Source organism: Thermobia domestica, chromosome 16, assembly GCF_964235325.1.
Source record: "Thermobia domestica chromosome 16, izTheDome1.hap1.1, whole genome shotgun sequence".
In the NCBI taxonomy this organism is placed as follows: domain Eukaryota; kingdom Metazoa; phylum Arthropoda; class Insecta; order Zygentoma; family Lepismatidae; genus Thermobia; species Thermobia domestica.
The window spans coordinates 92,876,227-92,889,168 of record NC_137469.1 but is presented as its reverse complement, the minus strand read 5'-3'; the positions used below and the strand labels follow the sequence as shown (position 1 = coordinate 92,889,168).

The window sequence follows — 12,942 nt, the reverse complement described above, 5'->3', positions numbered from 1 at the left end:
AATTTTCTTTACTAAAGAAAAGATGTTTAAGAGGTGGTGGTGATTCGAGTTAATGGCCAGCAAATTTATTGTCCAAAGATGAAGTAAAAAAAAAAAAAAAAAAAAAAAAAAAAAAAAAAAAAAAAAAACTTAAGACACATAAGCTTTTTAAAAGATTAATAAAAAAAACCGCCGAAAAAGGCAAAAAAAAAAAAAATCCACCATTTTCTGGCCTACAATGACCCAAAATGAACATATATTATGTTAAGCCTAGTCTTCGGGAACTCGTATTAAAAAAAAACTTCCGGGCCTTAGCAATGACACATACCAAAGAAGCTCCCGCTGCCATCTGCAAGTACATTTCCGAAATTAAACTATCTACATACTGTTCTATGGTTTAATTCCAACCCATTCCACCCAATAACTCAATTCGCCGAAATACCATTATGTTCACCGGAGCCACTCATTTATAAAAGGAATCCTGAGTGAGTGACTGATTGACGCCCAGGTCAAACCGCTCAAGTTAAAACTTGGAAACTGAACAGTGCATAGTATTTATGTAAAGTATCACTAAAGAAGATTTTTCGAAATTCGACGAAGAAGGGAGAAAATAGAGTTGGCAATTATTATATTAAAATCCTCATATCTCGGAATTGCTAAAGGTTAACATGAAAATTGGTAAATTGGTATATTGACTCCTCACTTAAAATAATCAGACATGAATTTCATCGTTCTTTGATATTTGACCTAGAAGGGAAGTAAAGGAAGTGAAAAGGAAAAAAAAAAAAAAACTGGGGATTACAATTATCAAATAGATATTTGAATTAAATAGATATTTGAAGCTATGAGTAACTTATGTATTGAAAATGAAAGACATTGAAGTGTAACGTTCATGAAATCCATGCCCACTTTAGCAACGTGAAAATATTAACTTACATCTCTGGTTGGTACATATAGCATACATTGTAATATAGAATATCTTAATCCAGTGGTTCTCAAACTTGTTACCGCGACCCACATTAAATATTAAAATGTACTTTGTGGCCCACCTACTTTTATTCAAGTACCTTTTGTCATTCTATGAAATAGTGGTATTTCAAACCAATTAAATTTTGTAAATCATATTTCTATTTTTTACATAGAAAGGTAACACAGAGCTAACACTATTCTGAATGCAATGCCCTACTCCATGACATCTTTTGACTCACCCATTCTGTTTCCATCCTAACCCAGCATCTCTACTGATAGTACTTACTTTACAACATATGTTTCTGCATGCAAATACAATTTTCACAACTCAAAGGAAAAACTTCTCGCGACCCACCAATGGGTCGCGATCCACACTTTGAGAAACACTGTCTTAATCTATTTGAATTATTTATTCAGTAAAGTATTGACCACTTGTTGATACGCACCTTCGCCTGTTCCACAATTCCTCTTTCTTTTATATAGAAGAAAATCCTCAGAGAGTTGATTCCCAACGATTTCTATGCCTTTGGTTTTGCTTGATAACTGATCAACAACTGAGCCATTAAGGCTTGCGGTTTCACAGGGTGTACCGGACTTTGAAGATAAATTACGCGGTTTGGGTGAAGTCTTATCTGATGTGTCATCTTCATCCAACATACTAACTCCCATATCTTCCAATATTTCCGGAGAAACTCTATCCTCGCTGCTCCACTGCGAGCAGCTGTCTCGTCCCGACTTCTTTTCCAGCTTCATCCTTTTGCTACAAATATATATATTAACATAGTACATTGTAACATAATAACATTCTGTTAAGAAAAATATCACTTGATAAGAGCCAAGACAAATTATTTTATTTATAATTTTCCTGTAAATGATACCTTAGAAATACATCTATACACACACAGCATACGATTTTCTTGAAACTCAAATCACAAATTATTGTATTATGGACAATTCTAAATCCAAAAATTATCAATCAGTTTTATTGTTTTTCCTATTATTTTCTAACGTGGAAGAAACGACAGCACTTCTTTTCATGTATTAAAAATGGACTTAAAGTTCTGTATTATGTTTTGAATGTAATGCAAAACGTGTGTGCTAACATCGTAGTTAGCTGAATACAAAATTATGTAATAGAAGTTATTTTCTTATGTAGGTCTAGTTGTAATGTGTGGACAGATTCATAAGCTAACTCCATAACACTAAAATCCGTGGGTTTATTCGAGTGCAGATTACGCCAATTGATTTGCAAATTAGGTCAGATGCCTCAGCAACATTCCGAGTATAAAACCTTATGAAAAATCGAAGATTGTGGACAAACGTGATGATAGATGGACGCTGTCTAAAAATTAAAAAAATCTCTTATGGGAACAAGTAGTGCGCTCCCGCAACCTAAAACTTTAAAGCTAAAAGACGGAACAGGACGTTTGGGCGCGAGGTACATAGTAAAAATCACAATTTACGACATATAAAGTAAGCTAGGCACTGAAAACTAAACGCGAATCAAAATATATATACATTTCCTATACTTCTATCTTTATCTCACCTCATTTATCTGTATATTTTCTATATCTTATTTATTCATCTAAATTAAATAGTTTAATGCGTTTGTGGCATTTGTTGCCTAACCTCGTCATGGATTGATTTTTCGCTTGTTCACGATTCTTGTACTTCTGACCTAATGTTGATCTAATTTTTGTATTGTATAAGAAAGCTAGGAAATGAAGGAATCAGACGAACTGTTAATAATTTTCTCAATATTAATTAAAACATATTGATTTAATTTTTGTATTTTTTTTTTAAAAAAAGTTAATAATTACATACTTATGAATATTAAAATTTGTCTTCTTTCGTATTACGTTTGCCAAACTCTTCTCTTGCTTAAGTCCAATAAAGAACTACCAATAAAAGATTTCCGCGCACTCGAGTTGAGGGAAGTGGCCCCGCGTAGCGTAGTCGCTAACACTCTCGCCTTCGGTGCGAGCGGTCCCGGGTTCGATTCCCGGTGGGGGCACTCGGTCGAAAAAGTGTAACACGCTCTTTCAGGCCACCTAGCCACCCTGAATGAGGTTTTCCTCATTCACACCAGGCAAATGCCGGGCTGGTATCTAATTTATAGGTCCAGGCCGCTTCCTTCCTTCCCCAATCCTTTCTTCCTTCCCTTTCCCCGAATAGTGTGCTCCCTCAAACGTGACGGGCTAAATGGCTTTAGATGCCGGGAGCCCAGAAATCTAAAAATCCTAAATCCTAATCGAGTTGAGGTAAAAATATTTCGCATACAGGGTGTCTTAAGACATATTTCGCATACATGGGTGTCTAAGACATTGAGTTTAGGAACTGCATTTGCCGTATTTCTGGTATCACTTTTTTTTCGCCCCATTGTAAGCATTTAATCTGCATTAAAGAAAGTGGCGAAAGGAAAAAAAAAAAGAACGATTTCAAAGTGAAAAATAACAGTTAAGTGTACATATGTTGGTCATTAACCACTAGAAATGTGTGTGACATTCACACTTATTGCATAACTACAGTAGAAGGCCTACTTTAAGTTTTTTTAATGGAATAAGCTCACTATGTATGTAATGGCATTTGAAGGCGGCGCTCCAAGTTCCCTTTAAATGCTGCTAGCAAATGAGAGGCCAGCAGTATTGCCACGTTTATTTTGCACACATCCACGTCTATTCCCTCTCACCTGATCGCGCTGTAGTTTGCTTAGCCATAGCCACACCCCTTTACCACTTGGCAACGTCGCGTCAGAGTTTGCGTTTTATTCGTTTAGCTGAAATGCCAAGATGTTTGTCACAGGCTTTAGTCTGGTCTACTTACCTTTGGCTTGAAAAACTATCAAATAAAAAGCTCACTTAACTTTGGCTGAAACCTAAATTTACAAAATTTAATTGTTAATTCAGTTTTTAGACTTTTAAAATTCCAGTATTTCTAGTATGTAAAACAAAATCCAGTATAATTCAGGGACTTCCACTACAGTAGACACCATGTAATCTAGATTCGAACCATGTGTGTTCGATCTTGATTCGAACTTAGTACTCAGCGCCTAACATAATGACTTTTTAATTTAACTCGCGCCCAAACGTCACGTACCGCTAAAAGACATCCCGTCTAGCCCAAATCTGGCCTTCGCTAACATCGTCCAAGTTTCAAGAAAAGTCTCACGATTAGCCTATGCTAATCTATCTAATTAAATCAAACAACAGCCATTCAGAAAGGCTACAATTAATTAGCCTACTGAAGCAAAGAATAGCCAACACATCACTAGCAATTAGGTTCAAGCTTAGGATCCTCCCTCCTGTGTTGTTTTTAATAAATCCCACGTACGAACCTTCGTTCAGTATGAAAACATTTCCTTTCCGTGATACGACCATTCGTTCATAACTTAGCTACATATTCCACGCTAGTATCACGGAGAGGGAACAACATTATTTGTACAACTCCAGACAAAGCACGCTGATCATTTTACACTGAAACATATAAAAGGTAACAAGTGAAATATATAATGCAAGATAGATAGATGTATGTTCCTTATTTTAATTGTTTTTAGGAAATTCACCGAGTCTTTCTTCTTGAGAGAAATTTGCTTCGGAAGATTTCTCAAAATTTCGCGTTGTTTGGTACGGTGATAGAGTGTAATGTCGCTTTTCACATCGGGGCTACACGAGACAGGCCATTTACTTAAAGTGGGATATGAATCAAATATACCCATCAGAAATCGCACCCAAACGACGCGCATTGACAACACTTGTGCTGGCCATTCGACCATACGAGGGCATAATATTTCGCCAGTTAGGCTGCAGTTGATGGTACTTAATAATACAAAAGGATGCATAGTAAATAGTTATAATGAAGTCTGGTACTCATCTTAAGCACTCGATTAAAAGTAATAGCAAACAGTTTTAGCGAAAAATTCTTGCCATCGTCCATGAGTCAAAACAATCATAAGATATCAAATGCCATTGTTTCAAACAAACAGAGACAATTGGTTTCATACACGCTATTCAGGACAAAAGTGGTGGAATGATTTAGTATTTTATCGCACAATCTGCCGACGTTTCTTTACTTCAACTCCAAATGTTCGTAATGGGAAGGCTATAGTGCAAGGAAACCATTGAAAAAAAATCTTTATCAAATCTCAACCATAATTTCTACGAGGAGGAAGATTTGGAAAAAAAATATTCTTCGAGCAACGCGAACCTTTGAAAGAATGTACTCCCGATAGCGAGATCTTCTCGCTGAAACTGTTTGTGGTTCTTGGTTTTTTAAATTTGCTGCTTCACTTGAGCACCGGATTTTCATTATGATTTTATCGATGGTGTGTTTAAACTTTTTAGTGATTTATGTTCAGTTAACTAATTTGATATTAGGTAAGTGGGATTTTTTATTCTAGATTATAGTTAACGCAATCCATAAATAACCATGAATGCAGAAGAATCTATGGAAAATTGTTTTGCTACATTATTTTCTAATAGGTTACCTTTCCTAGTGTCTTCCGAAAGTGGATTAAAAGCTACGACAACGTAATCAAAACTATTAATTTTGTTTAGTAATTTTTCTTAGCATTCCAATATATAATAATGAAACTGCCTTTATCTGATCTGACACGCTAATATTTATTTGCATCAAGGTATTTGCGAAATTCTCTTATATTTTTTTAATTCTTGGTTGATGTTGCTTATTACAAAAAAAAAAAAAAAAAAAAAAAAAAAAAAAAAAAAAATCAATACAGCATAAATTAACATTAATAAACACATCATTTTAAGCAGCTGTGAAATGAAGTCCCTAAAGATGGTCTTTGGCTGAACATACAAATTTAAATCCTCTGTTATATATTTCACTACATTTTTAGGCACAGTCATGGCATTTAAACTTTACTAAAGGTTGATATGTGGTAATTTAGTATGTTTTGGAACAGCATTTTAAACGTAGTTGTATTTTACGGGTGAAAGGAAGGTTTTCGCCTACATTTCTTGGTATATAGTTGTTCTAAAGTGTGCTTTTTGTGGTACAAATATGTGCAGTGAAAAAAGTAAATTAGGTCACACACATTCATGAATTTAAAAGACTTTCAATAATAAAAATCACTAGTTTTTGGTCAAAAAAAAGTAGGAGTACGCAGGACCACTAATATACACACATTCTACATATGCTCACGTAACTGGACTTTTTTTTTAAATAGATGTGAAGCAATTTTCCGCAATTTGCACAATGCTTATTGTTATGTTTGGCCAGAAATTATCATTCCTGGGTATTTTTCTTTCTGGAAACACATAAGGAACTTCACGTCTTGCTTCCTTATTCTTTGGATCTTTACAAATAAGTAAATAAATCTAGGATATGTTCACTTTTTAGTAATTTGCACTTAATTTTGTGACGGAATGCTGTAGAAGACAATGCTCCACATGCGTTACGATAAACTTGGTCAATGGTAGTTTCAAAAAGACGTACTGTGTGGGCTTCTGATAAAATCATCTCATTTCATGCAGGAAAATAGATTGTTTCAGTTTCCAATTTTTCTAGTTTTTCATCCATCAACAGGTTTTGAACTAAACTCACTGACGTTACGAAAACTAACAAATTCTTGACAAGAGCACAAGTGTCTTCACGAGGTACATAAATCAGTAGCTGTAGCTTTCTGAAACAGCTTTAACAAACTAAAATGGCAACGATGCACGTACAACAAAATGCAAGTGGCTAAAACCTTTCAAAAGAGAATATTTTACATACTGCAATATGCTTTACACCGATAGCTTTTCCCCTAAGTTTTGGTCTTGTATGGGAAGTTTCTTTTCCTTTTTTAATTTTCCTGGCCAGCAGCTAACAGTATGGCCTCCCTACTAAAAAGTAGAAAATTTTATGCTCCAAGGATAGAAGCTTGGCAAGAAATTTGGAATACATCTTTTGGATTCCAACCAATATAACCAACTTCTGAGCGGGACCACTAGATGGTTGCAAGTAGGTAACACCCAGAATTCAAATTTCTGGGCCAGACGCTCCAACAGAAAGATCGTTTATTTTTCTCAAAAGACACCAGGCAAATACTGGAATAGTACGTCAACGACGACCTTGATAAGCAGGATTTCTTTTACAGAAATCTTTCTAGTTGGGGTATTCGAATGCATGGGTTGTGGGGAATGTTGAGAATTACTCAGAGGCATATTTACGAAGGGGTTAACTGCTGTATCGCCGGACCAGTTTTAGGAAATTTACCGGGTCAATTGGAGAATTTAAGTTTGTGAGGAAGAATGAGTGAAAGTCAGGTAAGGGGAATAGTAAAAGTTAAGAAAGTGATTGTATTTGCTGATTGTTTTTCATGTTGTAAGCGGCACTGTATGTGGAGGCGGATGGACTATTTCTCGGAGAGGTACACTTGTTTTATTACACGGATCCATAAACTGTAAAATGCACAGAAAAATTTGGGCAAGTTTTTAATTTGCCCATTTCATGTCGAGAACAGAACCCAACGAATCCCTGCGCGGGCTTTTAACCCGTTCCTACTACTACTCCTACTCCTACTTATACTATGGATCCGTAAAATAAAACTACACGCCTAATAACGTAATCTAACGTATCCAACCAAATATAACCGAATGCAGTACATTTTGGTACTTTTTTTCGATTTTCAAATTGGTCCGGCGATACAGCAGTAATGCCTTAAAAAGACCTCATCTGTAGGGCTTGAGATCCCTAACTCCTAAAATAAGATAACTTTTCCTACTTATATATTACATATACATATTCTGGGCTTAACAGGAAATTTTAACTCTATATTGTATAGAATTACCCATCTCTTTGTCACTCTACAAAATTATCTACTTCCTTTCTTTCTAGAAATCGAAATATAAGTTCAGGTAAATGCCAATGGTGCAATGCGTGACTCACGAAACGTAGATGGGGCTTCACGGATTCCCTTTGTAAGACAAGAAAATTCTATAGTTCCACGTATACAACTGAACATTAATCTTTAAATTGTATTTTAAATACGAATGTGCAATTTACAAACAAAATTTCACAAAACCCAATTTTGTCAAAAAAAGACTCACCAGGCTACTTTTCCCCAACCCTGATAAAAAAAAAAGTGTAACGTCCCTAGTATGAAACCATAACAAGCGCTACAGTTTCCCCCCTGCTCTGGCACAGTTAAATAGCATTCGTGCTGTTTAGCAGACATGTAAAACATATTGGTTTGTGATTTTGTGCACTGTAGTTTACATGGCTTATGTCCAAATGCCATATTTACATGCAAACCGCGAAAGAACTGTAATTTTTCAACAAATACTTCTGGTGGTTCCCTTGAACGTTTTCATGCAAAATTAAATCGTATTCTATCGAAGTTTCGCTTCTCGCACAGAAGCGCGCGCATGTCAAGTTTAGGTACACCACTCGAAATAACTGTTGAAAACTTGAATTCTTTCCCCAACTTCCTTCTTATAACCCCTCCCCCCCAAAAAAATTGCGCTGGGCGACATGACGATAGAAGATTTAGCATAACTACAAAATTACAATCCTTTTACGACTTGTGCACAAGGGTTAAATTCCAAAGTTGGGCGTCCGTTTCCAGCAAAATTTTTAAAATTTACAGGAAAGATATGGATAATTTGATCGTTTGTGTGCTTGATAATATATAAAAGTCTCGAAAAATCTGTTTATTTGTTATATATATGCGGCTATAAATATGGGACTATACAGCGAGCGGAGGGAACTACTTGGCGCAAGGTAACCAAACAGTTGCATTGTGGGAAAGAAACGAGCATTTATGTTATGAACATGGCGAATGTACAAGGGCAATGAACTAACAGTTTTAACATTTGTGAAGCAATACGTTGATAACGAGCAAATTTTTTTTAAAAGTTTGTGAAGAGCACGAATTAATGAATCTAATAACAAATTACACAAAGTGTACAGAGGAGATAACAGCGAAAAAACGTGGCGAAAGCGGACGCCCAACTTTGGAATAAATGCCGCAATAAGAATTACGAATGCAACCTAAGTTATGACGGCGCATCTGAAGGGGGAAGGCGTGTCAGCGACGGTGGTTATATGAGTAAGAGAGGCTAATGAAAATACGGGGGGTTTCGTAATGACAGGAGCACTTGTAATGGTTTCACACTTTTCGCCACACTTCTAAACATAAAATACACTTTGCCCATTGTGCAGAAACACTCCGCTGGCAGAAAATATCTCAACAAGTCATCTTTCATATGCAATCGCTTATTTTAACCGTCGCAAATCACTTGAAATGGTTTTAAGCTAGTAACCCTGCACCTGTAAACATTATAACTTACTAATTAATTCTTTCGCCTGCAGAAATTCGATACTCATGTCTTAGTATGCCCAGTACTGAATTTTACCTATCTTACAAAACGCGTGCGATTAAACTTGACCAGAAACGAGGCTATATGAGACGTAGACCTACAGCTTAACATCGAATCTGAACATGAGCTCCTACCAGGAATTGATCCTAAGTTTACCCTATCCACATAAATACGAGGAAGCTAATATGACATTTGGTTTCGTTCACTTAGTTCGTAATTTCGGCACAGGGAGGCTAGTAACGGAACCCAAATGTATTTTGTATTATATTTCTCTCCTGTACTGTCCTGAACATGCATACATGGATTTGTAAGTGTCCGGATGAAATAACGAATAATGTAACGAACCTCTTAAATTAATGGCGCGATTTTACTTCACAAGGAGGGAAATCGGTGGCTCAGTGGTAGAATGCTTATTCCAGGTGCGTGAGGCCCTGGTTCGATCACTGGAGAAATAAGTTTGTAGTGTACAACATCGTAGCCGTGGGTTTTCAAGGGGACACTCCAACTTCCTCAAAAATTTCATTCCATCAATTCTCGCATAAATCATTCACTGCCGTAATCATCATCTTTATCGTAGAACGTTAAAATGAAAGATTTTATTTCTTATTTCACAATGAAACAACAACTGCATATAGGAAATAGCAAATACAACCGTAGGCATATACCAAATTAAAAATATTAATAAAGTAATTATTCAAATTGTACCTGGAAAAGAATTATCCGCACATCAACTGTCAAGTAAACACTATAGTTGCTCTTCTTAATATTACTACTTAATTATTTCTATTTCTACTTAATTTTAAACAGAAAATAGTTGATTTCTTATTAAATTAGTAACAAGTCTTCGTTGTTTGTGTATACATACACCATTCCGTCAATCTTGTTTCAGCTTCGTAACACGTAAATAGAATTTATTTTACCATTTCTCTTGGCACACATGTAAACACACAGGAAACGAAAACAATATGTGAACTTACTTCTCTTTCCCTTTGAATTCATTACTCTCCGATGAGTCCGAAATATTGGAAACAAACACTTTACCACCTTTCATTTTTTGGCGCAGTGCTGAGCATCGGCTAAAACTGTTATGTTCTATCTAATTGGTTCTTCCCGCCATCCAACTACCAATCAAAAATCGTGTAAATTACATATCATTAACAGCGTTGCCAATGTAGTCATTTTATAACTAAATCTAGCCATTTTCATATGCAGGCACTAAAAATATAATATTTGTGGTAAAACGCAACATTAGCGGCGATAATCGGCATTTTAGTTATAATTAGCTATGACATTTTGCTTTTTTTTTTTTTACTTTGCGTTGTTGTAAGAAGAATTTTGAGAAGACTAGTATGGAATGATCCCCCTCTACTCAACAAATGTATCTTACTTGTAATATTCTCACGTACTTATGTGACACGGTATAAGGAAGGAAAATACCTTGAACCTGAACCTGAACCTGAACGGCCAATCGTTATTTCGGGGATTCTTATTCCAGTACCTAATTACCTAATATTAAAGGGGAGGTATTATCTTATTACCCTGGGCAGCAAAAATTGCAAAATATAGCACTGCTCTTATATGAATCTTATTTTATAGACTAATTATTAGCATTCGATCTTGATAAGGAATTTACATTATAATATTATTTGCGTATATTATAACTATTCTTCGTACTAAAATAGAAAATTTTCAGTTATGTATTAATATTTTATCATCACACATACCCATATAGGTAGAGGACCACGGTAGTGCTCTCTATCTACTTCAAACAAGCAGTGAGTGTTAAGCAAGGCTCAGCCAGAAGTTGAACAGGTGGGACTAATAGTCCCGTCAAGATAAGAATTGACCTTGAACAAATTGCAATAAAAATTATACATGCGCCAAAATGATGCTGAGCATATTCTAAGCAAACCTGAAAAATTCCTCGAGAATATTCAGTCTGGAAGGTCGTTAAATCCAATAGGGCCGTCGTTGCTGATCATTGGCGGCAGTCATAATAACAAACGGAGTAATTATGTGACTTTGTAACGAAATTACAGCCTCAACACTCCTTTAAAGTTGTTCACCATTATGTGTCCCTTCGAATGAGACATTGAACATGCCTCTAATATATTTTATTCATTATCTACTCATACTAGGCCCTGTATGCTTCTTGTAAGTGTAAATGTAACTTTTTAGTTATTGCTTTCAATAGATGAATGGTTGAGTACTGAACTGTAACTGATGATTTTAATTTTACAATGCAATTTTTTAATGTTTGTCCTCTTATTGTTGTGTCTTACAGGTAGTGTTGTAAAAAAAAAAAGGTTTCTTTCTGTGAAGTTTTTTCAATAAAAAACATCGTTCTTTTTCATGTTTTTTTTTCTGGCAACTATTATTTATTGATTTATGTTGCAGATTATTGAAAAAATCAACAGAACTTGAAGCCCTCGTAACTTACAAATCGTTTGTTTCTTTGTACCTATACGAGCAAAATTGTGTGATTATTCCTTTTGGCCCCAGGTCATTTTTGGCGTTTTCTACATTTGCAGTTAGTGACTTATTGCTCAAAAACTATTCATTCGATTGATGTGGCTAAGACCTTGTTTTTTTAGAAAATGGATGTGGCTATTTTTTGGTGTAAGCTGCATTGCAGTGTTGCCAACGGATGGGAAATTATTGAGGGAAATGTAGGGGTGAAAATTTACAAAAAATTCCTAACCGAATTTCAAAATTTTTTGTATCTAGCACCACTGCTGCTATATAGGTTCAAGTCACCTAAACAAATCTTTGGTATGTTGACAAGGTACAGTGAAATCCTGAAGTCGCAGGCTTCCATTCAAAGAGGGAAAGAAAATATTCTGTCATACGCATGAAATTTTGACACTTTTTACGCCTCAGAAGCAAAAATCAAATATGCCGGGGCTACATCTTCTCTAATTATCCTATTGAAACTTTTTATGGTGCGTTCTGTAGGGCAAAGAGGAAGCTTTCAGGTACTGGTACGTTTGTTTCAATGTAGCGAGTAAGAGGGTAATAATAGAGGGAAAAAGGGAAATTTTCCAAATTTTTCACCTAATAGCAGGAATTAATTGTTTTGGCTTGAAACACTGCCATCAGACAGACGAAAACTATCTGAACCGTAGTACTCCAAGAATATATCCTACAAGTATCATGGCGATATATAACAAAGTAAGCACGAAATTTTAAAACAAATCTAATTCTACCTCAGAAATTCACCATTTTCTTACCATTTCCAGAACAAGGTTTAATATAAAACTAAACTCTACTTCCCCTAATTATTCTAGTGAAACTTTTTATGGTGCGCTGTGTAGGCTAAGTATGAGGCTGTTAGACACTGGTACGTTTGTTCGAATGTAGCCAACAAGAAGGAAATAAAAGAAATAAAAAGGGAATTTTTTTTTCAAAATTTGCCCCTAAAATCTGGAATTAAAATGTTATGTAGCTGGCAACACTACTATCAGACAAACAGAAACTATCTTAAAATAAGCTTTGGTACCCCTCTAATATATCCTACAAGTACTGTGACGATATCTAATAAAGTAAGCATGTCAATAAAAAATATCTCATTCTACCTTTAAAAAAATCACAGTTATCTTTCCAATTAGAGAACAAGGTCTACTGTAAACCTCAATTTTACTTCCCCTAATTATCCTATTGAAACTTTCTATAG

The 12,942-nt window shown here is 35.4% G+C and overlaps 1 protein-coding gene across 3 annotated transcripts in view; it reads right to left on the bottom strand.

Moving 5' to 3' along the window:
• Window positions 1-10,378, bottom strand: part of Skp2 (S-phase kinase-associated protein 2) — a 73,724-nt gene extending 63,346 nt beyond the window's left edge. For 2 of the 3 annotated variants that reach the window (XM_081742749.1, XM_081742751.1), the window contains exons 1-2: window positions 10,247-10,378; window positions 1,395-1,708 (exon numbers count right to left, since the gene is read on the bottom strand). In XM_081742749.1, coding sequence (XP_081598875.1) covers window positions 1,395-1,708; window positions 10,247-10,320 — 388 coding nt within the window. In that variant the 5' untranslated portion in view covers window positions 10,321-10,378. Of the gene's footprint in view, window positions 1-1,394; window positions 1,709-10,134 lie in introns of all 3 variants that reach the window. The other variant, XM_081742750.1, reaches the window with a different exon arrangement.
• Window positions 10,379-12,942: the final 2,564 nt, after the last annotated feature.